Below are 27,573 nucleotides of genomic sequence, written 5' to 3'. Positions count from 1 at the left end.
TGAATATACAATTCTAATGGCAGACCCCCGAAAACAAATTTCGCGCCTCTGAGAACAAGATGTCGTCACTTCTGTTTTAACGGATATGACGTCAAAATTAATTTTTCTTCCACCGGAAGTGTTCCCTCCTCACACAGATGGCGCTAAGCCCCATGAACCGCCGATAAGCCGCCATGTTTTGAACGTATGGGCCTCTATGGAAGCTTCGCTACCAGGTGTATTTACCTTGGTTGTTACTTCAAGTAAACATCGCACCGTAAAAAATTGCTGCAGCGACTGTCGTCGGCTTCTTCCGGCCGGTAATGATGATAGCGGATGGCTGCCTAGCGCCACCTGTTGAACTTTATGTACGCCATTGGCTCGCAACCACAATCCAATCCAAACCAAACAACGCATGAGGTGTCTGCCATTTCATCAACTGCGTGACTTGCACGCGGGTAGCTAACGTCGCCTTGGTTTTTGTTTGCATCACTTCGCCACAGGGCGATATGGAAGCTACACGACTGGTGCCAAGCTGCAGGCTGAGTACAGTGGCGATGCCAACAGTAAGAACACAGCTAGCTATGAGAACTCGAGCAGAGGCGTTAGTATTGACATTGACTCTGAATTTGTCGTGCCATAGTAACTTTATTCATTCGTTTACTTTTTCTAGGCATAACTAATGTCTGAAACCGAAGGACCTATGCCATTTCTGTTCGTGTATATAGAACCACTGCTGTTATTACAAAAGTAACTCTCGCTTGAAAAAATACTTCTTTAGCGGGCAGTGGCTGGTGTGAGAAGTTAAATTTTAGCCACTTCACTTCTGATTTTTTTTTTGTTTAGCACATAGAATATTCTATCAGAAATTTTCTCAGCAGAATTATCACATCTCTAAAATTTAAAGAAATTTTCTGTGAAAAAAGTTCCAGCATTATATGAGTAAATACGGCATACGTTGTCCGAAGCTTTACTGACTTGGCATCACCTTAACAATTTCAACCCAGGCCAATTCCACGGCAACCAGAGAAATGAGGACGAGTGCAGCACTCCTGGCGGGCCTGTTTCTCGCAGTCGTTCTCACTGCCTCGGCCGACGATGCATTCGTCGATAGGCAGACCACGGAAGGCATGGTTCGCGGCCACGTGGTCCGTGCCCTTGGCAAGACCGTCGAAGAGTACCGCGGCATTCCGTTCGCCGAGCCGCCTGTGGGAAGGCTCCGGTTTCGGCCTCCACTTCCCAAAAGACCTTGGGAGGGCACCTTGGATGCTACCGCTGGAAACACAGCCTGTCCTCAGGTGGGAGACATATGAGTGCCGTTGCTTGACATGTGACCTCGCGAAGAGAGAGTGGGAGGCGCACGAACCTAAACTCACATTTTAGGAAAGCCCACTTAAGGCGAAGAATAGAATGAAACAAATACATGCAGCGCAAGACGCAAGCTAAGCGTAACACTTAAACGGAAGGTCGCGATTCTGCAGCGCAATGTTAGAAACCGAATGATGTCAAGTTTAATGGGGTAAGCGAAGTGGCAGCGATAGCGGATGAAACGCACACGGTCTCGTCGCCTGGAGTAGCGGTTAGCTTTCTTTGTTACGAGGAAGGGGGCTATGTATGTTGCTTGTCGATGGCACATTGTTGACGAGAGGTCTATGCACTGAGAAGCGTGACACATATTTCAATACATTTCACCCTTCTATGCCGGTTGTCGCTGGGGCACACAGCCAGTCGGTGGGACGGTCAAAGAATGGCCAGAGAACCAAGTGGTCAAAGGTTTATATTCGCATGCGTCCATAGTGGCCCATACCCTGAGACGCTTACTCAGAGGCACATAACAAGTAGCCGAAGTTCCTGTCTACTAGGCGAGGAAACGACGAATCCTAACGACGGCTAAGACACAGAGAAAGCTTCGGTTTTTAATATATTAGTACCCCTCCCCCACCTAATGTGGATAATGTCCTCAACTTAACTTTCGTCACTCATTTCGTCAACCTAAGCGTAAATAGAAATGAATTAAGCAAGAAAATAACGGCTGGCCACTTCGCCACCGAATACTCTAGTCAAAGTTATTATTTAGAACTTGATCCGTGGTAACGGAGGACGTACAGAGAGAGAGAGAGACAGAGACAGAGAACTTTGCTGTCGTTGCAAGGTTAAAGGTTGGATTCATTAGTCGAGGGCTCGAATGGCCATGGCGATGTTGCGGGCCTGCCAGACCAACGCCTGCAGAACCTGCGGGTATCCGTTTCTTGGCACAGCCTCCCAGCTCTCCAGAGTTAGGATAGATTTGGTGTAGGGTCTGTGCCCATGCAGCGGGAGCTAGCATTTCAATCTTACGTGAAATAACGTCGCGATGCCCCACAGCCCGGACAACGGGGACAGTATAATGTGGGGTGGAGGCCATGTAACAAGTAAAGGTTGGGGAACGCCTTGGCCGGCCCCCACTTCCGCCTTACAGCCACCACTTCCTCTCTCAAGCGAAAAAAAGCTGGGACATGCTTGACTAGCTCTCTCCTCCACGACCGAAAGTACATTTTGATTCTTGGATTTGCAGCATTGGCATGAGGAAGACATGCATAACGTAACTTGAAACATGTAATGGAACATGAAACATGAAATGAAACATGAAACATGTAGTGGTGTAGTACGTGACAAATGTCCATAAACAAAAAAATCATTTTGCATGACAATTACAGCAAATTTGTGCTGATTTAGTTTAGTGCAATGTCAACCAGCGCAAATATTTAGGTGCCACTCTAACATCAAACCTTCATTGGGATTCATACATCGATATCGTCACGTAGTAGTGACGTTGAAGAAAACAGTCGCAAAACTGTGAATGACGAAACGGACTTTTTATTGGGCGAACCTGTGCCCACTAAAGCAAGCACAACGATAGCGGCGAAAACAGTCTGCGATCGTCGAAATGCGATCAGCGGCGAAACCTGTCACTTTTATACATCAGTGATCGAAGGTTCCAGATTAATCAATGGCGCCCGCGTGTCTTCCAGAAAGTACTAGACAATTCGCGTCGCTCATACAATGAGATTACGTAAGCGTCGGTGAGAACAGATAACGGATAGAAGCATCGATAACATTAGAGAAACTTCGATACATGCAGGCGCGTCCTGTGCCTAGCGATAATATTTAACATTTGTTAGCCGGTGAAAAGTGGTCACCGGTGAAAGATAAACATGTACAGAGGGGTCCACTGTTAAATGGAACACCGGAGCGCGTAGAGTCTAGAGATGGGTCTCTCAGGAGCGAGCCGGATCTTTAGAGCCGTTCTTTTTAAAGAGCGAGCGAGCCGCGGTTCAGTAAAAGTGAGCGGGGGTTCTTTTGGAGAAAGGGAGCCGCTTCTCTCACCGAAAGAACCGCCGCTCACTTGAACCACGACTCACTCGTTCTTCAAGAGAAGAAGATTATAGTTGGAAAGGATGAAAGTTTGGGTTAAGAGCAGCGCGATAACTGTCTCTCAATATAGGACACCTCAACCGCGCTGCACAGGGGGGTGGGGACTGAAAGATACGAGAAGAGAAAGAGGTCGCAGGCGCAGCAGCGGAAAGAGGAGCAGCATCATCTGTGGCGCAGCAGGCGCGTGGGGTCTACGTCGCATGCTGGGAAGAGAAAAAAAAACACAAAGGAACGCGCAGCCCGGCAGCGCACGCCACATGAAAACAGGCACATGAACAAAACAAACAAAGAACAGGATGAGCAGCTCAAAAGACAGCCGAAGGCAAAGGGGTGGAGGCGACTCTCGCGAGGAAGGGCTGGAGGGCAGTTGCTTTCTCGCACTGCTAATAGATGGCGCGGAAGTCGCACCCATCATAGGGTGCCTCGATGCCAGCGCCGCCGTTCAGGGTGGAGACAACCCCGCTTGCGCCGCCATATTGAATCACACGAGCTCAGACTCAGCTACGGTTGCATTCATAAATAGTGTTACTCGCGGCGCACTTCCAAGTGCTTTGCATTGATGAGGATTTTTTTATCGGTATCGCATCTGCACATCTTTGTAACCAATAGCCGTTAACTCGACGAAGGTCGAAGACGTAAATGTATGGCGCCGGGAACATGCCCCAAGTTGCCTAATTCAATCACATTTAATATGCCGTGTGTATGTTTGAAATACGCACTATTTATTGTGCTTCGATGCTTTGTATATAAGGTTTGCGACCCCCTGTGTGTGGAAGTTTTTCTTTTTCGCTGTTGTATTTTGGTTTACACGTCACGCCTCCTTTACCGTAGCCAGCCACTCGCGCACGGCGGTTAGTTTCCCTTGTGTTGCGCGTGCTCTTCCCGTTCTTTGCAATTATTTAACGATATCTAAGCGCAATTTTGCTTTTTTGCCCACAGAAATGTGTGCTGACAGGATTAAGCTGGTGTAAAAATAACTGCGATGTGAAAATAAGGTTTAGTTAGTGGTTAGTGCTGTAGAGAAAAATGTAACGTAACTTGTCTGTGTCAATCTTGCGTAGTACACACAAGAAACCAAACGATGCACAAAATACATTTACTTAGTCATGTCTACTACAGTGAATCATGCAAGAGATATGTACATGAAAAATTATATGTACTGTGTGGCGCCTGAAGGTTATGTTGAAAGACGAGATAAAAAAAAATTCGCAAGGTAGGCTCGACACACACAATTCGGGATAGGGAGAGTTTTTTTTTAATTTATTCATTACATGCGGGGGGGGGGGGGGTTCAAGTGAGTACATCAACCTTATTACACACAATATAAATCAAAAACAAGAATACAAACAAGAAAACGCAACCGCGGGTGATATTAATCAAGATATCCAGCCAGAATACATCAGCTACTATCGAATACGTCGCATCAGCCAAACACATCGATGGCGAGTACAGAACATTTTATAAATAACCATTAGAACACTGATAACTACATTGAAAAAATAAACACTGCATACATATCGCGTACAAAAACCGTAAATGAAACTAAGACAGTCAAATACAGATTAGCAATGTTTTTCACTTTGAAAATATAGTCCATAGTGATGTAGGGCTGTTGACTTCAACAGACGGCGCCCATCCTGTCGATTCCCCTCGTACTGGTCCTCTTCAAAGTGTTTCTAAGTACAAGTAAAACAACAAAAGTGATTATTGATATGAAAAGTTGCCTTGTAATTACAGAGAACCCATTACAGTGCTTAAAAATAAATTTTCGCAGAAGTAATGCTGTAATACCTCGCTTCACACGCTTCGAAGAAATGCAGAGGCTACAACTGACACCATGCCAGAAAGCGTCGAAACATTTTGGTCCCATGATGCCCCTTAACTCTACTACACCTGGGCATACCGTGCACAGGCATTTAAAGACCGTCACAGTACCCACTACGATCGGGAATGAGCACGAATGACCATCGGCTTACGAGCACCACGCTACAAATATACTCGTCTAAAGAATCAGCTATATAACGTAACAACCTGAGATCCGCAAGATATCTGCTGAGAAATCAGAGAAAATCACGATGCTTCGCTTGCCACGTACACAACAGCCGCTCTCCCCAGAAGAAGCACTGCGTTCTTTAGTCCCAAATAACCAGTATCGAAAAAAGAAACTGAGGGAAAAAAAAGAAACAAGAGACACACGATGTGTGCTTCCCGTGAAAAAGTAAAATAGGTGGTTTACATGACGATTTGTAGCTAATGTAAGACTATTTCGCGGCGAAGCATTTTCGTCAGTCTTTAAAATAAGGGTACTACTCGAATAGACTGCGCCGATCAAAACGGCAAAAGCCTATGCGACGCGCGCTCACAAACCATAGGCTACACAGACAGCATCGGTGCAGTGCTTAGTTGATGAGCGAACGTAGGTAGTACGTGAGCGAGGATCAGGGAATACTTTCTTATTTAAATGAGAAACACGGTGCGATATTCTAAACTTTCTTGACACTTACCTCGCAAATGTAGGAGCTATCCATTGCCTCCAGTGATACCGCTTTACTTGGGCTTCCCATCTCTTCCTTCGCTCTGGGTCCCGGTGGAAGCGTAAACAACGAAGCCCTTTACGCGTCGATCCGATACACTTGGGAACACAACAGCCCGTCATGTCGACTCGTTGCAATTGACAAGCTTGTCATTCATGCGGCTGAACACTGTCCAGCATGTAGAAGCGTCAGCGAAGCATCCGCGCGCACTGTGTCTCGAACTAAGCACCGGCACCAAGCAATCGCAACCGCTCGCTGTGATTCAAGATGGCGTCGCAGCGAGAAAGCGGCGGCGCGGGGGCTGTCAAAGGATGGCACCACTCTGAACGGCGGCGCTGGCATCGAGGCACCCTAACCCATCAAGGGGCTTTAAACCCAGCAGAAGACATGGAACTAGAGATGGGTCGCTCAGGAGCGAGCCGCATCTTTTGAACCGCTCTTTTGAAGAGAGAGGTAGCCGTGGTTCTGTGAGTGAGCGGCGGCTCTTTCGGAGAGAGGAAGCCGGATCTCTCTCGTTGTCTGAGCCGTGAGGAACGGTTCCTAGAGAGTGCTCAGGAGCGAGCCGGCTCTTTTGAGCGGCTCTTTTGAAGAGCGAGGGAGCGGTGGTTCAGTAAGTGAGCGGCGGTTCTTTCGGAGAGAGGAAGCCGGCTCTCTCTCGTTCTGGGAGCCGTGCCGCACCGTGCCGTCAGAGCCTCGTCTTCTGCTGGGTTTCGAGATTTCGTTTTCTAACCAACGAGTGGTGGCCGGCGTGGGCAGACTCGCGCTACTCGTACTCGCTCGCAGTGCGGTGTGCGCAGCAGTCCGTTTGGTTTTATTGCGATAGCAATTATATGGACACTTCAACCGGATTTCTGCCGTCGGCGTCGTCGTCGTCGTCGCCGTCGCCGTGACGTTCCGTATAGATAAAATCTTCGCCGCGCGCCGTATGCCCCAGCGGAAGCGTGGGGGGACGCGCGCTATCACGGAGAGCGAACACACTCAATCTCCCACGCGCAAGCAAGGAAGCGGAAAGCCAGCGCCGGAGGGAGCAGGGGGGGGGGGCACTTCTCTGCCAACAACCGCGCTCGTCGCTCCGCACAGTCTCTTATCTCTCCCACGCGCAAGCCAGGAAGCGGGAAGCCAGCGCCGGAGGGAGCATGGGGGGGGGGGGGGGGGGCGCACTTCTACGCTTCCAACAACCGCGCTCGTCGTTCGTTCGACCGCACCGTCTCTTATCTCCACACGGCTCCGACCTTTATGCCGCTCAGTTTCCGTTGATAGAGCGCACGTACCTTCGCCCGCTGCGCGGGCGAAGGTACGTTGCGCTGCCAGCGTTTTGACAGTCGTTGGCTGCAGTCATTCAGTGTGATCTATTCATGTTTGTTTGTGCGCGCTCACACCACGCTTGTTCATTCAGTTAGTAATAGTCGGGCCACATTTTCCAACGCACGCTACACATGCAATGCTGCCCAGATCGGCAGTGCAGCACTACAGGTGTGTCCCTTCGCACGCGCTGCCCACGGGAAGCGCTTCTCATCAACACCACCGTTTCACACGCGCCTTCTCGTGGTCATCGAGTCTCTCTTCATGTCGGTCTACTTACGCCGCAGTACACCTGCTTACTTAATCAGCTCATGTTTACTACAATTCATATTGCTACCAAGGCCGCTCACCTTACTTCGTATGACATTGCTGTGTTGCTATCGCATTCATTGCTTCGCCCTTAGGGCGAAACTGTGACATTTTTTTTGTGCGTCCCGATTGCGCCGACGAGAGAAGTAAAGAAGCCTTAATTGACAAAGGATGGTACCGTTCGTTCCTTGCTGCTGTTCGAACCATGTATCACGACTCTCACCGATCGCACAGCGTGCGCTGGTGCAATTAGCAACACTTCGAAGATGGTCTTCCGTGTCTTTAAAGACAACAGGTGAACGTACAGCTTAGGTCCTGGTCTGCATTTGTGCTAACTAGTGTAGTCATGAAAATATCGCCCATGGCATCCAGTTCATTGCATTTTCTGAGCGTGTATCATTAGCACATCAATAAAGCGAGGCGAATGATCTGTTGTGTTGTAACAGAACTTCATTTGTTCTTTTTCTTTTTGTTTGTCCTGGCGCATGATGGCATGATCACCAGTATCGCGCGTGCGCTCAGAAAAAAAAACGTGCGGTAGTTTTGTGGATCTTTAGTATGATATTTCTATTGTACTTCAAGAAATGATTTCGACATTCATTTTGCATAGCGTTACTGCTCACTCATATTATAGTGAGCGTGCGTATGAGAATAAATGAATAAAGAATGCATGAATCAATGAATAAAGAATAAGTGAGCAAGAATGAATGCACAATAATTTTGTGTTCTTATTTTGACCGAAGTTGATTTTAAAGTACCACAAAAACAGAAAAGCTCCTGTAATGATGATGAAGTTGGATTTTTTTTCTGAGAAAAGTACGTCGCATTCTGCCTGTTATAGTATTATAAGCATTTTATCCTCAGTATGAGAAAAGAAAGTTTCATTACAACTAAAAATTCATACTTCTAAACTGTGTGAAAATAATCTCTCAACATAACGAAAATACCAATAACACGGTTATTCAGTTATGCATATATCGTTTGTTTTTTCAAAGCCAAATAACTATAGTATGTGCATAACACAGGTGACACATTTAAGTCAACCGGTGAGCCGTTCAAATGAACCGGTTCATTTCAGTGAACTGAGCCGTTCCGAGCCGCTCACTGAAGTCAGCCGTTTTGTCCATCTCTAGTAGCGTCTGCTCGGTTCCACCGCCGGTCGGCGGCCGCAACGAGTGTCGCGCAGGCGCAGTGAACGCTGTGGGCGGTGCGCTTTTGTCGTCTGCTACAGTCAGCTGCCGTGCTTCGGATCGTCACAAAACAAGCAGCTCGCTTAATCAGTGTTTGAACGCAGCCACTTTCTGTCCAGCTGGAAGGAAAGTGACTGGATTGATGTATAATCAGATAAATGCCCTTAACATCAGCAGCAATGGCCGTGCTATCTTTTGTTCGCCTTCTCGTTTCATAAATATTTGCGCACCTCAAAAAATGTTTGCTGTGGAAGTAGATTCCCATGATTCCCAAATTCCTTACACCAGGTACTCCACAATCGGCTGAAAATATTTTTCCAAGTATTTATCATTTTCCAAATCTCACCCCTCACGCCACAAACACTCGTGCACACTAATAGAGTACTCGTGCCATAATGACACATTTCAATATTTGCTTTTTCCGATTGTAGTGAAAGCATGAAATAAACTGGACACAACTATAACTAACACAGTGTGCTTTTCAACTTTCTGTAACCTACTGGATAAAGCGTAAACCGATCATATTGGCGAACCTTAAACACGTTTAGTGCAGTCATTTCTGTTACCAAACTCCACAAACTGATTACGCTGTTTTGTGTACAGTGAATTTTAACGGAACTGCCTGTTAACTGAAAACGTATGGCACCTTTCTGTTGTACAGTTTTCCTTTTGCTTTGTTTTCTTGGCCACTGTTACGCTGTTCATTGCTGTTCTCCTGCTGGAATAGTATGAATGCCCACCTGCTATGGTCTGGTTCGAGACTGGCAGAATTGAAAATAAATAAATAAATAAATGAATCACAAGAACATAAATTAACCAATGAAACACTATTTTCTGTGTAAATGTGGAACCAGTGATGTGTTCATCAGCTCGGTGTAGATTTATACAAACCTTAAACGCAGGTAGAAGATATATCTATCACAAGTATGGTTTTTTCGTGCACAGCACTAAACTTACCGCGTAGAATTGGAGTGGCAAGCCCACCATTAAGCTCGAGGGCTTGTGAGCAGTACAATGAAAACGTGTGCCTCACCCAAGCCCCAGCCAATGCACTGACTGATTTCTTTTTTGCTTTTTTTACATATGGACTGCCAATCCAGGTGCTCATGGAAGGAATCCCACTGGGCAACCTAAGCTTCACAGAAGACTGCCTCCAGCTGAATGTATGGGCCCCAGAGATCGCGACTACTCCGGGCTTGCGTCGGCCTGTGCTTGTGTGGATCCACGGAGGAGCATTCACCTTAGGCAGCGCGAATATGGGGAACTCTAGCGGAGTCTCGCTTGTCGCACTCGGCGATGTAGTCGTCGTCTCCGTGAATTACCGTCTTGGCATCCTGGGCTTCATGAACGCGAACTCTCCTGAGGCGCCTGGTAATGTTGGCCTCCTGGATCAGAACATGGCTCTGAAGTGGGTGCAAAGGAACATCAGATATTTCGGGGGTGACCCTGAGCGAGTGACTTTGTTCGGTGAGAGCGCAGGCTCATGGAGCGTGCACGCCCAAATTATGTCGCCATTAAGCGAAGGCCTCTTCAAGAGGGCAGTCTTGATGAGCGGCACGATGTTCAGCCTAGACACGTGGGACACAGTTCCGGAAAGCATGGTCAAGGCCGACAAGGTCGCTAACGTTGTCGGCTGCTCTAACGGTGGACGCATCGAGCTGTCATCGAATGCGGAAGAAATCATAGACTGCATGAGAAACAAATCCGCAGATGAGCTCGTCAGGGCTTCTCAGGAGATAGTGGTACCAAAGTTTGTCCCATTTGCGCCTACTTACCACAACGAGTTCCTTCCCCGAAATCCATTAGTGGCCATGAAGCGTGGTTTCTTCTCATCTGTGGATGTCTTAGCTGGCGTAACTTCAGACGAAGGAGCTGCGTTGCTCCAGTTCCCGTTGGTCCCCGAGCTATTGGTGGAAGACCTTCAAGGTTCTCCACCAGATGAGCTCATTAAGTCTCTTCGCAGCGCATTATGGCGACTGCTTAAAAATGACTTACCGGGTACATTAGAAATGTACACCGGGGAAGCACTAGAAGACGATAATAATGCACTGAGACGCCAATACATTGACTACGTGTCGGACAGATTGTTCAACTGTCCCCTGCAGTTCTTCGCGGAAAATTACAGCGAAAAGGGCAACAAAGTTTTCACGTATGTGTTCGATCACAAGACGGCGATGTTTCCGCTGCCAGAGTGGATGGGAGCGCCCCACGGAACCGACCTAGCCTTCACGTTTGGTCACCCCTACGCAGCAAATCCTGATTCTCCAGACGGTCGCATGGCTGAGGCTTTTATTCGAATGCTGGCCAGCTTCTGCCGAAATGGGTGCGTTGGTTTCCTTCTATTTATATACCAAAGAGTAAATGGACTCGGCAGGAACGTTCCTTGATAATTAATGTGCTGGCGCTATAAATAAAACCAAAGTTACCATGCGAAACCGTGAGAGGTGTGCATCGACACATAATTAACACTCAAGACTGTATGCTAATGTAAATTCTCACGGTTGTCCTCTCACCGAACACATAAAACAACACGTCTGCTTTAAGCAACGGGAACGCGTGGACCTTATCGGATTTATATGACCACCTGTTGTGAATTATGGCAGTGGCACAGACATGTACCTAATGTTTAACATAGGCGGCAACTGTTGTACTGACGCTTTGAACGCTGAAAAGTCAATGATCGTGTATAAATGACCGTATGGTCGCTCAGCATAAAAGGGAATCCTATATCATGAAAGAACGCTGATAATAATTGAGTAACTTCGCAATGACTACATCGAAAACTTTATTGACAAAGTGATCTAGGAGCCTACGAGAGAATAGAATATCACTGTCGCAGAGGTGAAAAAAAAGGTTAGGTCTCTGAGGAATATCATGCAAAGTGTTTCATGGTCAACATCGATACACTTCGCTTCATACGCTTACAATCTCCAAAAATGATTAAAACGCATGAAGTGAAATGACCACATAAAGCCAACAGACAACGAAGCCAAGAAAAGCATCGGGGAAATTAAGTCTAGTTGAAATTGGAATGTAGAAACTAATGAAGAAAAGGGAAATGAAAGTGGACGAAAAGATAACTTGTCGCCGGCGGGAGCCGAACCCGCAACCTCCGCATTACGCGTGCGTTGCACTACCAATTGTGCTACAGCGACGGCCATCAATTCGTACACTAACTTGGGCACATATGTTTACTAGATCTAGCCCTAGGAGTGTTAGCCAGCGCCACTCAGAACCATGGTGGGCGGTTGTGGAACATCCTTTTTATCCCGATGGCGTCACGATACACGTGATCTTGGGAGAGCAGGCACGTGGCTAATAAACCCTCGCATGCTATCTGATGACATCAAGGCTGGCAGATTCGAGACCCTCGTAATAAAATACGAAAGAAGAATGGGAACCGAGGGGCTCGATTTTATTAGTCATAACCACATAAAGCCAACAGACAACGCTATTCATTATTATTCATTACTCATTATTTTCATTACTTCATTACTTCTTAATTACTTCATTATTTTCTACATTCCAATTTTAACTGCACTTAACTTCGCCGATGCTTTCCTTGGCTTCGTTGTCTGTTGGCTTTATGTGGTTATGACTAATAAAATCGAGCCCCTCGGTTCCCATTCTTCTTTCGTATTTCATTACGAGGGTCTCGAATCTGGCAGCCTTGATGTCATTAGGTAGCATGCGAGGGTTTATTAGCCACGTGCCTGCTCTCCCAAGATCACGTGTATCGTGACGCCATCGGGCTAAAAAGGATGTTCCATCCGCCCACCATGGTTCTGAGTGGCGCTGGCTAACACTCCTAGGGCTAGATCTAGTAAACATGAATCCCCAAGTTAGTGGACGAATTGATGGCCGTCGCTGTAGCACATTTGGGAGTGCAACGCACGCGTAATCTGGAGGTTGCGGGTTCGGCTCCCGCCGGCGACAAGTTATCTTTTCGTCCACTTTCATTTCTCTTTTCTTCATTATTTTCTACATTCCAATTTCAACTACACTTAATTTCCCAGATGCTTTCCTTGGCTTCGTTGTCTGTTGGCTTTATGTGGTTATGACAAATAAAATCGAGCCCCTCGGTTTCCATTCTTCTTTCGTATGAAGTGAAATGGCCACGGGAAATTCTGAAATCAAGGCGCTAAAAGATACAAATTCTCTACCAGCACACAAAGAATAAATCCTTAAAAATCACACTGTTGATTTGCTCAGTTAATACGCGTGCTTTGCTTACGTTTTGTAAACGAGAGTTGACAAGCCTCACTCAGTTTGTGCAGGGCTTCATTCTGAAGGGTTTCAATGTTATTTCTTGATTGTGAATATGTCGAGTAGATGGAAGGGTATTTAATTTCGCAACAGCCACTTGAACTGAAAGTTGCGATTTTTAACGAAGGTCCAGTCGCACCACGGCAGTTACAGCTTTCTCAATAGCAACAGTAACCGGAAGAGTAGGACTGTGCGACTTGCCCTGATGCTCTGCGATTTCCGTATTTCATTCATACACGTACCGAACGCTAGAAAAGACATGAGGATGTCTTCTGTGTGTACCTGCATTTTCTGAAATAGATTCGTATGCGTGAGCAGAAACAGAGAGCCGGCAAAATACTTTTAGGTCTTTGGATTCTTAATGCTCTTGCAGTCTAGAATTAAAGGCCGCAGTAATCGATTTCATAAAGTCGAATAACTGTGAAGAGCTACGCTTACGAGCTAACCCAGCGATCTCTGAGTGTAAATTAAGATTAACCTGCAACGAGGACAACGTGGTGGTAGAAATAATCGACTTCATAAAGTTGAATAACTGTGAAGAGCTACGCTTACGAGCTAACCCAGCGATCTCTGAGTGTAAATTAAGATTAACCTGCAACGAGGACAACGTGGTGGGAGAAATAATCGACTTCAGAAAGTCGAATAACTGTGAAGAGCTACGCTTACGAGCTAACCCAGCGATCTCTGAGTGTAAATTAAGATTAACCTGCAACGAGGACAACGTGGTGGGAGAAATAATCGACTTCAGAAAGTCGAATAACTGTGAAGAGCTACGCTTACGAGCTAACCCAGCGATCTCCGAGTGTAAATTAAGATTAACCTGCAACGAGGACAACGTGGTAGTAGAAATATTCGACTTCAGAAACTCGAATAACTGTGAAGAGCTACGCTTACGAGCTAACCCAGCGATCTCTGAGTGTAAATTAAGATTAACCTGCCACAAGGACAACCTGGTGGTAGAGCAAACGTGTTGGAGGACTTCTACCATAAGTATGGCTTCTGCCATGTTTGACTACATTATACTAGTTGCTGGATGGAATCATTAGAGAGTTTGAGAAATAATGCATCCACGTGTACTTACATTCCCACTTCACAATGCCCTACTTGAGTTCTTGTGTACTACTTCTATTCATCCTTGGCGCTCTTTGGCCATATCTGGCTCTTGCGTCACGAAACACTTTACATCGTCATCCTTTTATTCATCGTTTTGCTTCGTACTCTCGTGATTTCAGTTAGCTTGTTATTTTCCTCTGAAGTTCCTTTCGCGTGTCTAACATCAGAATGAAACCAGTTCATTCTTGGATATTGTTACGGAAGTTTAGGAGGAAAGAAAAGAAGAAGATCGAGAGACACTGGCTGCTTCGTGTTGTTGCTGGTCAGCTATCTTGACCGCACTAACTCTACTTGTGTATATATTGTAAATACATCCAGCCTATACTCCCAACATCCCCGTAACATATTGGTGAGAGGTGCGGGGTACCAAGGCTGGAAACGGAGCTCCGCAGTGGACGTCGCATCACCGTCCCCACTATGACTGACGGTGAGCACGCGGGTTCAACGTCGTTGCCGCCTTCAACGTCACCGTCGCCAGCTACGTCGTCGTCCCCATCGGTTGTGGTTGTACAAGCCAAGGATCCCGGAACTTTCTGTGGGACCGATGGCGCCGACGTTGAAGAGTGGCTGGCCATGTACGAACGCGTGAGTGGAGTCAACAGATGGGATCCTACGCTTCTGCTAGCTAACGTGTTGTTGTACCTAAGAGGCACGGCAAAGTTGTGGTACGAAAACCACGAAGAGGAGCTGACCAGCTGGCACCAATGCAAAGAGAAGTTAAACGAGTTGTTTGGCCAACCAGCCGGCCGTAAAATTGCCGCAAAGCAGGAACTCGCCTCCCGTGCCCAATCCCCCACAGAGTCCTATGTTTCGTATATCCAGGACGTGCTGGCGCTTTGTCGTAAAGCCGCTCACGATATGACTGAAGCTGAGAAGGTCGGGCACGTGCTGAAGGGAATCGCTGACGATGCCTTCAATCTGCTCATGTGCAAAGGCTGTTCTTCAGTTGATGCTATCATAAAAGAGTGCCGACAATTCGAGCAGGCCAAAAGCCGCCGCGTCCTGCAGCCATTCGCCAGACTTCCAAATACTGCCGCAACGTCGACGTGTGAAGATCAGCCCACACAGCAGCATGCGTCGCCATCAGAGGACGTGGTGCGAATCGTCCGACGTGAACAGGAAGCGATGGCGCCCGCAGCTTTCTGTTCGCGTCGCCCTGACGCTACCCCTCTTTCAGTTCCCCTCGTTCAAGCCATCGTTCGTCAGGAACTTGAAAGCATGGGTTTACATTCTGTCTGTGCTGTCGCCAAACCCAGAGCCAACGGACGCCCTTCTACTCTGTATGATCCACCGCGACGCTTCCCTCCGCGTTATCGCAACCCGACTGAGTGGAGAACTGCGGGACGACCAGCCGATATGTTTCACCTGTCGCCGTATTGGTCATGTCGCCTGATACTGTCGCAACTCGTGGCCCTCAACACCTCGCACGCCGACCAACCTGAACCGTTTTTATGAAAATTCCCGCCGTGTTTCGCCCTCCGCCGAGTCTAACAGTGCCGACAACTCTGCCAGGAGCACGTGGTACAGTCGCTCACCATCGCCTCGCGGAGACCAGTCTCGTTCACCACAAACACGTCGGCCATCTTCCCGTTCGCCGCAGCCACGTCGCCTTTCGTCCCCTGTGGCTTTCGACCGCGTTCTTTCGGAAAACTAAGCACTGCAGCCCTCGGAGGTGGTGCTGCATTGACAACTAGTGCAGCAAATCCTCTGTCTGTGCCCACAAAAAGAAGTATAATTGACGTTAAAGTAGACGGCGTACCTGTCAAAGCACTCGTCGACACTGGAGCCCACATATCTGTCATGAGTGCTAGCCTACGTAGACGTTTAAAGAAGGTCCTCACCCCAGCAACTGCACAAGTGCTTCGTGTAGCCGACGGTGGCGTGCTGGTTGTTCTCGGAATGTGTACTCTGCGTTTAAGTATAGCCGGCCGCCCTACTTCTGTTCTCTTTGCTGTGATCGACAACTGCCCTCACGACGTTATCCTTGGGTTGGACTTTTTATCCAACCATTATGCTCTCATCGACTGCGCAACCGGCGTCCTTCAGTTGGAACTGCCTCAACTCGCCGATGCTCCAAGCACCGCGCCACCGCGCCTGTGCTCGCTTCAAGATGTGCGTCTGTCACCCGAGGCAGTCACTTACGTCGCTTTGGCCGCACAGCCACAGGTTCCTGACGGTGACTATGTGCTTCGCCCCATCGTCGACTTGCTTTTGAACCGAAACGTTGCTGTTCCGCATACGCTGATCACGGTTACGAATAATGACGTCGTTCTCCCGCTTCTGAACTTCAGCCTGTGCCCTCAAGTGCTTCCGGCCGGCATGTTCTTGGCCAGCATTTCTAGTACGTCCGAATTGGACATTGAAAGTATGGATGCCGAGAGTGGATTATTAGCACCAATTGCAGCTCACAGCTCTGGTTCTTTCACGGATGACTTCGCCAAAATGATTGCACCTGACCTCACCTCTGCTCAGGCTAAGGACCTCCGTCTCCTGCTAGAATCGTACAGTGACATCTTTGATTTCGGCGACTGCCCTTTCGGCCAAACATCTGTTGTTCACCACCGTATAAACACTGGAGACATGAATCCTATTCGTCGGCGTCCCTATCGTGTATCACATGCTGAACGTAGAGTAATCCAATCAGAAGTGGACAAAATGCTCCGGAAAGGGGTCATCGAGTCATCAGCCAGTCCTTGGGCTTCGCCAGTCGTGCTTGTAAAGAAAAAGGATGGTACCTGGCGTTTTTGCGTCGACTATCGCCATTTAAACAAGATCACGCGAAAAGACGTCTACCCATTACCACGCATCGATGACGCCTTGGACTGCTTACACGGAGCTACATACTTCTCGTCCATTGATCTTCGATCCGGCTACTGGCAGATTTCTGTTGATGAAATGGACCGCGACAAGACTGCCTTCATAACACCTGATGGTTTATATCAGTTCAAAGTGATGCCCTTTGGCCTATGCAATGCTACTGCGACATTTGAACGAATGATGGACTCTCTTCTGCGAGGCTACAAATGGACCACCTGTCTTTGTTATCTTGACGACGTTATTGTTTTTTCTCCCACGTTCGGCAGCCACCTTACGCGACTCGCTGCAATTCTTGCGGTCTTCCGAAAAGCCGGCATTCAGCTGAACTCAACGAAATGTCTATTCGGGCGCCGTCAGATTACCGTGTTGGGACATCTCGTTAACGCAACCGGTGTGCAACCAGATCCGGATAAAGTTCGCGCCGTTCGCAGTTTCCCTGTGCCTCGTTCTGCTTCTGACGTGCGCTGCTTCGTCGGCCTGTGTTCTTACTTTCGGCGTTTCGTCAAAAACTTCGCCGACGTTGCTCGCCCTTTGACAGATCTTCTCAAGAAGAATACGCCTTTCTCATGGGGCCCGGAGCAGGCTCACGCGTTCGCCGCTCTCATCGGTTTTCTGACCACCCCTCCCATACTTGCCCACTTTGATCCATCTGCACCGACCGAAGTCCACACTGACGCCAGCGGCCACGGCATCGGTGCTGTTCTCTCCCAGCAGCAGAATGGTACCGAGTGCGTGATAGCTTACGCCAGCCGCCTGCTGTCACCTTCTGAGAGGAATTACTCCATCACCGAGCGTGAGTGCTTGGCTTTAGTGTGGGCTGTCACCAAGTTCCGGCCATATTTGTACGGCCGCACGTTTTCGGTCATTACAGACCATCATGCCCTCTGCTGGCTGTCTTCCCTCCGGGACCCGACAGGACGACTTGGTCGCTGGGCTTTGCGGCTCCAGGAATTTTCTTTTATTGTCATCTACAAGTCTGCACGTCTGCACAAGGACGCTGACTGCCTCTCTCGTCATCCCGTGGATCCTCCTGATCCTGTTGCACATGATCCGGAGACCTGCGTGTTGGCTTTCACTAACATGTGCGACATGCGCGCTGAACAACATCGCGACGAGTCCTTGCAGGCCATCATCGCCGGAGTGCAATCTGGCAGCACCGACGGCCCGTGCCGCATGTTCGTGCTGCACGACGGCATCCTCTACCGCCGCAATATCAACCCTGAGGGCCCTGAGTTTCACCTTGTCCTTCCTCGTCATCTACGATCCGTCGTTCTCGAGCAACTTCACGATGCACCAACGGTGGGACACCTTGGAGTTTTGCGCACGTACGACCGCGTACGACGCCGGTTCTTCTGGCCGGGACTCTACCGCTCTGTGCCTCGTTATGTCGCAACTTGCGAATTGTGTCAGCGCCGGAAAAAACCTCCCCTGCCACCTGTCGGACGACTCCATCCAATTGAAGTTCCCTCTGAACCTTTATATCGCGTAGGCCTTGACCTGCTTGGCCCTTTTCCGACGACGACTCGAGGGAATAAGTGGATCGCCGTCGCTACCGATTACGCGACACGCTACGCGATAACCAAGGCGTTGCCGACTAGTTGCGCAACTGACGTCGCAGATTTTCTCCTCCATGACGTCATCCTCCACCACGGTGCACCTCGACAGTTACTAACCGACCGCGGCCGCTCGTTCTTGTCCCGAGTTGTTGACGACCTCCTCCGCTCTTGTGCCACAGAGCATAAGCTGTCCACCGCCTACCACCCACAAACGAACGGTCTTACGGAACGTCTCAACCGAACACTCACAGAGATGATGTCGATGTACGTCTCCAATGATCACCGCGACTAGGACGCCACGCTGGCCTACGTGACATTCGCGTATAACTCGTCCAGACATGACACCGCAGGATATTCACCCTTTTATCTTTTGTATGGTCGCGACCCCACATTGCCATTTGACACCATCCTACCTTCTGTGCCACGTGTTACAACTGAGTACGCTCGTGAAGTCATCGATCGCGCTCACATGGCGCGTCAAGTCGCCCGATCTCGTCTATTGGCATCGCAGGATATACAAAAAGAGCGATACGATCGCCGCCATCGCGACGTTAAGTTCGCCCCAGGTGCTTGGGTGCTCCTCTGGTCACCATGTCATCGTGTCGGTCTCTCCCAGAAGCTTCTCTCTCGCTACACAGGGCCTTATGAAGTCCTACGTCAGGTTAACGACGTCAATTATGAGATCTCGCCGTTACAGTTTGATACGTCCTCAAGTCCGACGCCAGTTGACATCGTGCACGTTTCGCGGTTGAAGCCATACTTCGCTCGCAGTTCTTCGCCTGACATGCGCCGAGATGGCGCTTCAGCACCCGGGGGTCCTGTTACGGAAGGATAGGAGGAAAGAAAAGAAGAAGATCGAGAGACACTGGCTGCTTCGTGTTGTTGCTGGTCAGCTATCTTGACCGCACTAACTCTACTTGTGTATATATTGTAAATACATCCAGCCTATACTCCCAACATCCCCGTAACAATATAATACCGGGTAATGCTTCTAGACACATTTTGGGCGTATTTGAGTGATAATTCCTATTTATGATATCTATCCGTTTTTTTTTTCACACGTCTAGCTATCACCTTCTTCTAGCATTTGTGCACAACTGCAATATTTCGTAAAAAATGTTTGACTCGTGTCTGTATCGATAGCCACTTCGCTACACCTCTTACTGATTTACACGTGTTAGGCTAAGGTAGCGCGGTATAATTTAGTACTTTATAAAGATGCAGTGAGCGCCATCTTACGCTAAGCACTGCTAGTCATCTTTCATTACCTTGCTAAACAAATATCTACAAAGAGCATATTTTTAGCTACTGGAGTTGAAACGAAAAAAATAATAAGAAGAATTATGTACAATGTCACCGAGGTAACGAAAACAAGTATATCAGCTGACGTACCTCCTTCTATTGGGGCGTTGCTTTCCGCACAGTCAAGCACTTATTTGGTTTCTGCTGATGTATGTTTGCAATATGAAATTCCTAATGCACCTAAGTTACCTTAATTTGAAAATTGATGCTCCTGTGAAAAACATTTGATCAAATTTCGTATTTTCAACAGGATTCCGGAACTTCCCAACGAAGAGACATGGCCACAATACAGCAAGGACTTGCCAAGCACTATCGTTATCAAGAACGGCCAGTTTAACCAGACACAGGGATTCCGCTCAAGCTACTGTGAACGTTGGAGACCTTTGTATTAAATGTGTCACTAACGTTTGCCGGCATTGCTACACATTATTGGTTTAATAAGTGCACATTTGCGCTGCATTAACGACACTACGAATGAATAATACAGCTCAGGTTCAGATCTCTGCTTGTCTGCAAATAAAATGTACCTCCCTAAACTCATAGAGCAAAGCACCAACAGAGAAGGAACGCCGAACAGTCAGACAACATTCCAACGCCCCTTTTCTGTTGGTACTTCGTTGTAAAAAAATGGTGGACCGTTCTTTCAATAGCATTGGTCATAGCATGTAACTGAAACGTGTATATCCTAACACGCAGATACATATTTGTTGGACATTCACAAATACAAGCCTCTAAATACTCAAAGTATTTTTATAAACAGTTTTGCTCACTCGCCGTGGTTACTTCGTAGCTATGGTGTTGGGCTGCTAGGTCACGGATCAAATCCTGGCCACGACGGCCGAATTTAGATGGGTGCGAATGCCAAACACCCTTATACTTTGATTTATGCGCACGTTAAAGAACCTCGGGTGGTCCAAATTATTCCGGAGTCCCCACTATGGTGTGCCTCATAATCAGATGAAAGTTTTTGTAAGTAATACCCCGTAATTTAATTTTTTACAGTTTCGCTCGAAGGTCGAATAAAAACATCGGTAGCAAGCACACGGAGGCCTGTGCAGCTGCGCAGTGTGAACAGCCTCCTAGAGCTACCAGGTATTATAGGTATACACAAGGTGACGGTGAATGCGTATGTAGCGAAACTGCGGGATTACAGCTCCAGTGGAATTACACGTAAGCGCCCATGCACATCTTTAAAGGTGAGCAGACGCACGTAATTGGTGTGGGCCGCCGCGGCGCCACCAAGAGGAGACAGTTGTCTGAGATCATCCTCTAAAAAATTCAGAATCCATTCCACTCCGTGAATGTGGGTGACCAGCGAAGCTGTAGCACATCTCCCAGGGTTAGACAATGGTACTTCTAATTATTTTCATAATTTGGTGATGGTAGTGACGATAGCTTTCTGATTACTGTGATATACACTGATCTGATTGGTTCGGTTAGAGCCTTAAACAGGTCTCTGGCCAAAGTTAAATCTCTACACGACCCTTGTAGTGTAGTTGAGTGACTTGGATTAGTGCGGCATATCAAACCTGTAATAACAGCATGAAATGACTCAACAGTACATCCACTGTGTATGTTCGTCTTTTTTGTTCCCATCACAGGTGTGCCAATAAAGCAACGCATCGTGCCTGCATGAACTGGTGTATTTCGTGCAATAAAGTTATCTTGCAAGAGCTGCTGCTGCGTGCACGTAGTTTACTACAGTGGCGACGAGACGCGGTTGAGCCCTTGCTCGGCAGACGTTCGCATCGGCGAGTTTCAACTAAAGGGCAACTCTTCATGGGAAGATTACGTCAAGCATATAGAGCTATGCTGCGCAGCCAACTAGCTCCAGGAAGATACTGACAACAGGTCAGCGTTGCTGTGCTGCTGTGGGACGGACACCTACTCCTTGATAGCTGCCCTCGTCAAGCTTCTTCGACCGCCGAACGCTGACTACCATTCCATCGTCCTTGCCGTGAAGAACCACGTTAACCCGAAGCCATCTGAGCTGTATTCGTGGTACGGGTTCTCGAAACGAGATCAGCATGACGGTGAATCTGTCACAGATTACGTTACAGTCTTACGTAAACTAGCCGAGAACTGCGGATTCAGCGGCAAGCAGCTTCCTCTTGACATCATGCTGAGGAACTGGTTAGTTTTATTGCGATAGCAATTATATGGACACTCCAAAGCAGATTTCTGCCGTCGTCGTCGCCATCGCCGTCGCCGTGAGGTTCCGTATGACGTCAACGGAGATGAAATCGTCGCCGCGCGCCGAACGCTGTATGTGCGAGGGAAAGGGCGAGAGGGACGCGCGCTTTCACGGGGAGTGAACGCACGGCGGAGAACTAACGCGCGTTCTGTGCCGTGCTCCCTTAAGGGCTGCAGAAGTAGGCGTCTCTTTCCTCCTTTACAATCACCATATATGTAGAGCAAACGCGCCTTCTTCTGACGCACGAAAGACCGTGGGGGGAGGCGACGTTTAGCTGCGGCACCAAGTGCCTATTTATATCAGCGGCTCCGGAAACAGTAACCAACGCCGCACGCATTTTGTGCGAACGCGGGCAAAACGCCGATGGCGTCGACAACAGTGTCGGCACCGACAACCGGCGTGTTGCCGGTGCTGCTGCGTGTCTAAGTTTATACAGCTGATAAAGCTACTATCATTACTCCGTATAGCTCTCTACAAATTTGCTATCGCAATTGATGCTTCGCCTTTCAGGTGAAACTGCGACAACTTTTTTCGAATCTCCGATAGCATAGTGCAGCAGCGCTTCTTGGCCGAGAAGACTCCGAATTTTGAGACTGCCCACGATCTAGCAGTCACAGCCAAGTCTGCTGCAAAACATCAGAGTTATGGGCAGTTAGCGTCAGGAAGGCCCACCCATAACAGCCAAAGTGGACGTGGAATGTAGGAAGCAGCATAAAAAAGGGCACAATGAAAAGGCGTCAAGCGAGCATTTGGAACGGCGGTGTTTTCGGTGCTCGTGCAAACGTGCTGCGTACCATTGTGAGGTCAAAAGCGCAGTGTGATTCAATTGTTCCGGGAAAGGACACTTAGCCAAAGCATGCCAGAAGAAAAAAATTGGGCTAGTGAACCATAAGTTGTACAATCTCTCAAGTTCAGTGCATACCAAGTACGATGACTTGCTAAGAATTAGCCAAGTTGCCAGTGGTTGCCCCAAGTTTATGGTTGCCGCAAGCACTGGCGGAGAAAAAGTGCCCATGGAAGTGTATTCAGGAGCAGCTAGATTGATTATCAACCAAAATGTGCTCTGGAGACTTAAGGTGGCAACGAGCAGTAAGCTTAAAGAAGCAGACACTCAGCTCGCAACCTGGATCAAGGAAGGACTGGTCGTCGTCGAAAAGCCACAGTTCCCGTCAAGTTCAACGAGCAAGACTTCCAGCTGCCGCTGCTTGTTGTAGTGAACGATGGCAGCACACTTTCGGGCCATGATTGGTTGATACTTAGTTATGTAAGGTTTTATGGCGCAAAAGCAACTAAGGCTATGATGCGCCATGCACAAGATGAAAATATATAATTTGATGACAGAGCTTCAAGCAACAAAGATCATTACTTTAAAATTTGTTTAAGAAACCTGTTTCATCTTAAAACTTAAAAACATCGTCTAGAGATACAAGTGCGTTTTCAGCTAGGACCAGGGATTGATGGAGTGGTGTTAGTGTTTTGTAAAGTTCATAAAAATATTTCTGTCTGTTTTCCTCCAACGCCGGACATGTTATTAAAATGTGATTCAAGGTTAAAGATTCTTGGCAATGATCACAAACCGCTCGCTCTTCATTTTTCAATAAAAATTTATGTGTGATATGTGTGTGTCCGATGCGAACGCGACAAGGAATGACTTCCATGAAACGTTTCTGGTGGTACAATGTCTTCCACTCCTCACTGCAGTATGGGCTTTACTATTTGTAGCTTGTTATTTACTTGACAGCCCCAATCATGTTGCCACTTTGAGGTGATCGAGGCACGGACCACCCGGACACAGTCCCTGAAAGGTAGATTTATTTCTGTAATTTTTTCATGGGCAGCCATTGCTGCGCATTTGTCCGCCTTTTCATTTCCCGGGATTCCCACGTGGCTTGGAACCCAACAGGGACGAATCACTTGACCATGCTTTTCACTTTTGCCGAGCATTCTCAAGATGCAGCCGAGAAAAGGTTCGCACTCTGTTTTTCTATGGAGGGAATTAAGTGAACTGAGAGAATCGGTGTAGACAACTGCTTTTTTATGCTCTTCTGTAACTATTTTTTCCAACGCCATAAGCACGGCATATACTTCTGCTGTGAAAACCGAAGCAAACTGTGGCAGCTTAAAACATTTTTCCCAGTGTTTCGATACGACTGCGCTTCCGACATGTTCATTTGTTTTGGAACCGTCAGTGTAAAACTCGGTGTAGTCACTGTATTTTTCTTGTAATTCTGAGAAATCTTGCATTATGTGTTCAAGCGGTGTTTCTTTTTTCTTGTGGTATGTCAGAGTAAAATCACAAAAATGTGCGAAATCATACCACGGGGGCAGTCTGTTCGGTGTTTCGGCGGCCTTGACAGCTTCACTCGGAACATCGTAGTTTTCGCACATATCTTCAAATCGAAGCATAAGTGGTCTCACGCTGTGTGGTTTGTTGGCATAGTGTATTCTGTTTGTGGTGTAAGTAACAAGAGTGTGGCATATATGATTTGGTTGAGCTGCGACTCTAAGCACGTATGAAATTGTGAGAAAGGCTCTTCGGTGCTCCAAACAGGGTTCGTTACTGTCGCCATATAGGCTTTCAACGCGCCAGTTGCTAAGCGCAGTGCGTGGTTGTGTGTGGGATCAAGACGTTTGATGTACGACTGCCTTGCTGACCCGTAAACTATGCAACCGTAGTCAAGAATGCTGCCCACGACAGAGCGGTAAATACGTAACAGGCATGTTCGGTCGGCGCCCCAATGTTTACGTGATAGGACCTTCAGGATGCTAAGGGCTTTGTTTTCCTTAGTTTTTATGCTGGTAATGTGTGAAATGAAGTTTAGTTTACTGTCAAAACTTATTCCTAAGAACTTTTGTTCGTGCTTGATCAGTAATGGGCTTTGATTTAATTTGAAAAATGGGTCCGGGTGTGACCCCTTTTTTGTGAAAACACGACTGCCACAGTTTTTTTTTGTGTAGAAAAACGAAATCCATTTTTATCGGCCCATTGTGTCAACTTGTACATTGTTATCTGGGTTTGTCTTTCGCATGTAGACATACCGGAGGCACGGCATGCAATTTGAAGGTCATCGACGTATAACGAGTACATAATGTTGGACTGAATAACTGAATTTATGGAATTCATCTTCACCACGAAAAGAGTGGTACTTAATACGCAACCCTGTGGGACGCCATTTTCTTGGACGAAGGCTCGGGACCGTGTTGCCCCCAGACGGACTTGAAATGTTCGGTTTGATCGAAAATTCGCCAGACAGTTGAGCATTCAGCCGTGTATTCCTAGTGTTGCTAGATCTTGTAAAATACCATAGCTCCATGTGGTGTCGTATGCTTTTTCTAGGTCGAAAACACCGCTAGGCAGTGCTGTTTGTAAAGGAATGCCTCACGTATGGTACGTTCAAGACGAACAAGATGATCAGTTGTTGAGCAGCCTTTCTTGTAACCACACTGGTGAGTATCTAGCAAGGTATCTGTTTTGAGAACGTATGTTAGTCTAAAATTTAATATGCTTTCATATGATTTAGCGAGGGAACTTGTTAGTGCTATAGGTCTGTAGCTCTGAGGTGTATTTGGTGACTTTCCCGCCTTCAGGAAGGGAACAATAACAGCCTTTTTCCACTCTGCAGGCATTTTACCCGTTTCCCAGATCATGTTGAAAAAAATGTGGTTGATCCCTCTTATATAGGAATCGGTATAGAACACGAAAGTGAAACGTGTCTTCACAGAAGTAGTGTAATGTTTATTGCACATTGATATATAATGTCTATTGGTGTTTTGTGGCTAAAGCGCCCTTAGGCGTTGATGCACCCACGCTGACGCCTGGTGGCACGTCTCCTCCATCACGACTACCAACGTCGATGACCATGAGCAACCGTCGTGCATATGGAAGCTGCACTACGCTGCACACGCTAGCACAACGCGAAAGACGAAGCACGTAACTGACACACTAATACAACGCGCAAGACAAAGCACGTAACTGAATCGTCACCGAGTCAAATCAGCGCGTACAGCGCGTCGTAATTGCAGCCTCCGCGATCAACTTCAGTGCTGAGACCACCGAAGCGTTCACTGTCGGTGCGCGTTAGTGTCATAATGCAGTACTTCTCTTTTCTGCTCGTAGGCGGCGGCACCGCCCCGAGCAAGAGCGCGGGTACACGGAGGAGTGTTAGATATATAAGGCGCGTCTGTGTAGCTCTCTGCAAATGCGTTTGTGGCGCAATGGGTTAAACGCTCGGCGATCTATCGTCGCGGACCGAGAGGACGTGGGTTCGATTTCCAAATTTTCCATGTTTGTGGAACTTTTTCTTCTGGTTTCTTTCTTTGTATTATGTTCGTGTACATTGTAAGCTGACGTATTTCCGTGACGGAAATACGTCAGTGAAGTCTTGGTGGACCCCGGCATAAAACACTTTCGTGTTAAAAATGCAACAAGGCCTCCACCGCTTTGCGGGACAAATGGGTCAGCATAGCGCAATGTATTTTGTCAGGAGCCGATGCTGTTTTCTTACCCGAAGAGATTACTCGGTTTATTTCATGAAGCGTTATAGGGGCATTGAACGGTCTATCTGAACTTCCCGTTGTCGGAAGCCTTTGTTTTTCGGCGGACTGTTTGTGTTTTGTGAATGTTGCGGAATAGTTTGCCGAACTAGATATGTTGTAGAAGTGCTGGCCTAATATGTCTGCTTGTTCCTGGAGACTTGTTTGCATGCCTGGAGTTGAGAGTATGGGGATCGTGTAGGGAGCGTAGTCGCCCCTAAACTTGCGAACCTGGTCCCACATTCTCTTGGATGTTATTGATCTATTAATCGATGAGATATAATTTCTCCATGAATTTCTTTCTGCTAGCCTACGGATATACCTCGCCTTTGCTTTCGCTTTTTTGAATAGTAAGAGATTATCTTGGGTTGGGTACCTGCGGAAGATACCCCGCGCTTTGTTTTGAAGTCTTTTAGCCTCTGTGCATTCGTTCGTCCACCAGGGTTTTAGTTTTTTCCTAAGAATCCTGAAGATTGGGGAATAGCCTCTTTCGCCGCAGCAACTATGCAAGTAGTAATCCTCTCATTCACTTCGTCTATACTTAGGTCATCTAAGATCAGTTTATCTAGACTAGCTTTTTCGGTGAAGAGAGGCCAGTTTGCAAGGTGAAGTTTCCAACGGGGTGGTCTAGAAATAGGATAGGTAGCTTGGAAGTTGGTTTTATGATTGCAGGCATATGGTCACTACCCTAAGGATTATCTATAATACTCCATTGAAAATCGCTATAAAGAGACGGAGAGCACAGTGCCAGATCCAGGCAGCTCATAGCTCCTGTGCTTGGAGAGCAGTAGGTGGCAGCACCGGTGTTTAAAAGGAATACGTCATTCGCTAGGATAAAATCTTCAAGTGTTTGTCCCCTGGTGTCGTTTGTCTTACTACCCCATAACGTGTTATGTGCATTAAAATCACCCGCTATTAAAAAAGGTTCAGGTAGCTCGTTTAAAATTAACTCTAGGTCTCTTACTGTAAACTGTGATTGTGGTGAAATGTATAACGAACAATAGGTGATGGTTTTGTGTGTTAAAATGGTGACAGCAACGGCTTCTATGTGACTGTTAATGGCA

General features: G+C 47.5%; 1 protein-coding gene across 1 annotated transcript; it reads left to right on the top strand.

Moving 5' to 3' along the window:
- The first annotated feature begins 974 nt into the window (after positions 1–974).
- On the top strand, positions 975–20,467 carry LOC119461886 (acetylcholinesterase-like). The gene is made up of 3 exons (XM_037723254.2): positions 975–1,277; positions 9,829–11,051; positions 20,033–20,467. The coding sequence occupies exons 1-3, from the start codon at positions 1,011–1,013 to the stop codon at positions 20,172–20,174; spliced, it is 1,632 nt and encodes a 543-aa protein (XP_037579182.1). The 5' UTR covers positions 975–1,010; the 3' UTR covers positions 20,175–20,467.
- Positions 20,468–27,573: the final 7,106 nt, after the last annotated feature.

Source organism: Dermacentor silvarum, chromosome 8 (assembly GCF_013339745.2).
Source record: "Dermacentor silvarum isolate Dsil-2018 chromosome 8, BIME_Dsil_1.4, whole genome shotgun sequence".
NCBI lineage: Eukaryota > Metazoa > Arthropoda > Arachnida > Ixodida > Ixodidae > Dermacentor > Dermacentor silvarum.
This window is presented reverse-complemented; position numbering and strand designations above follow the sequence as displayed.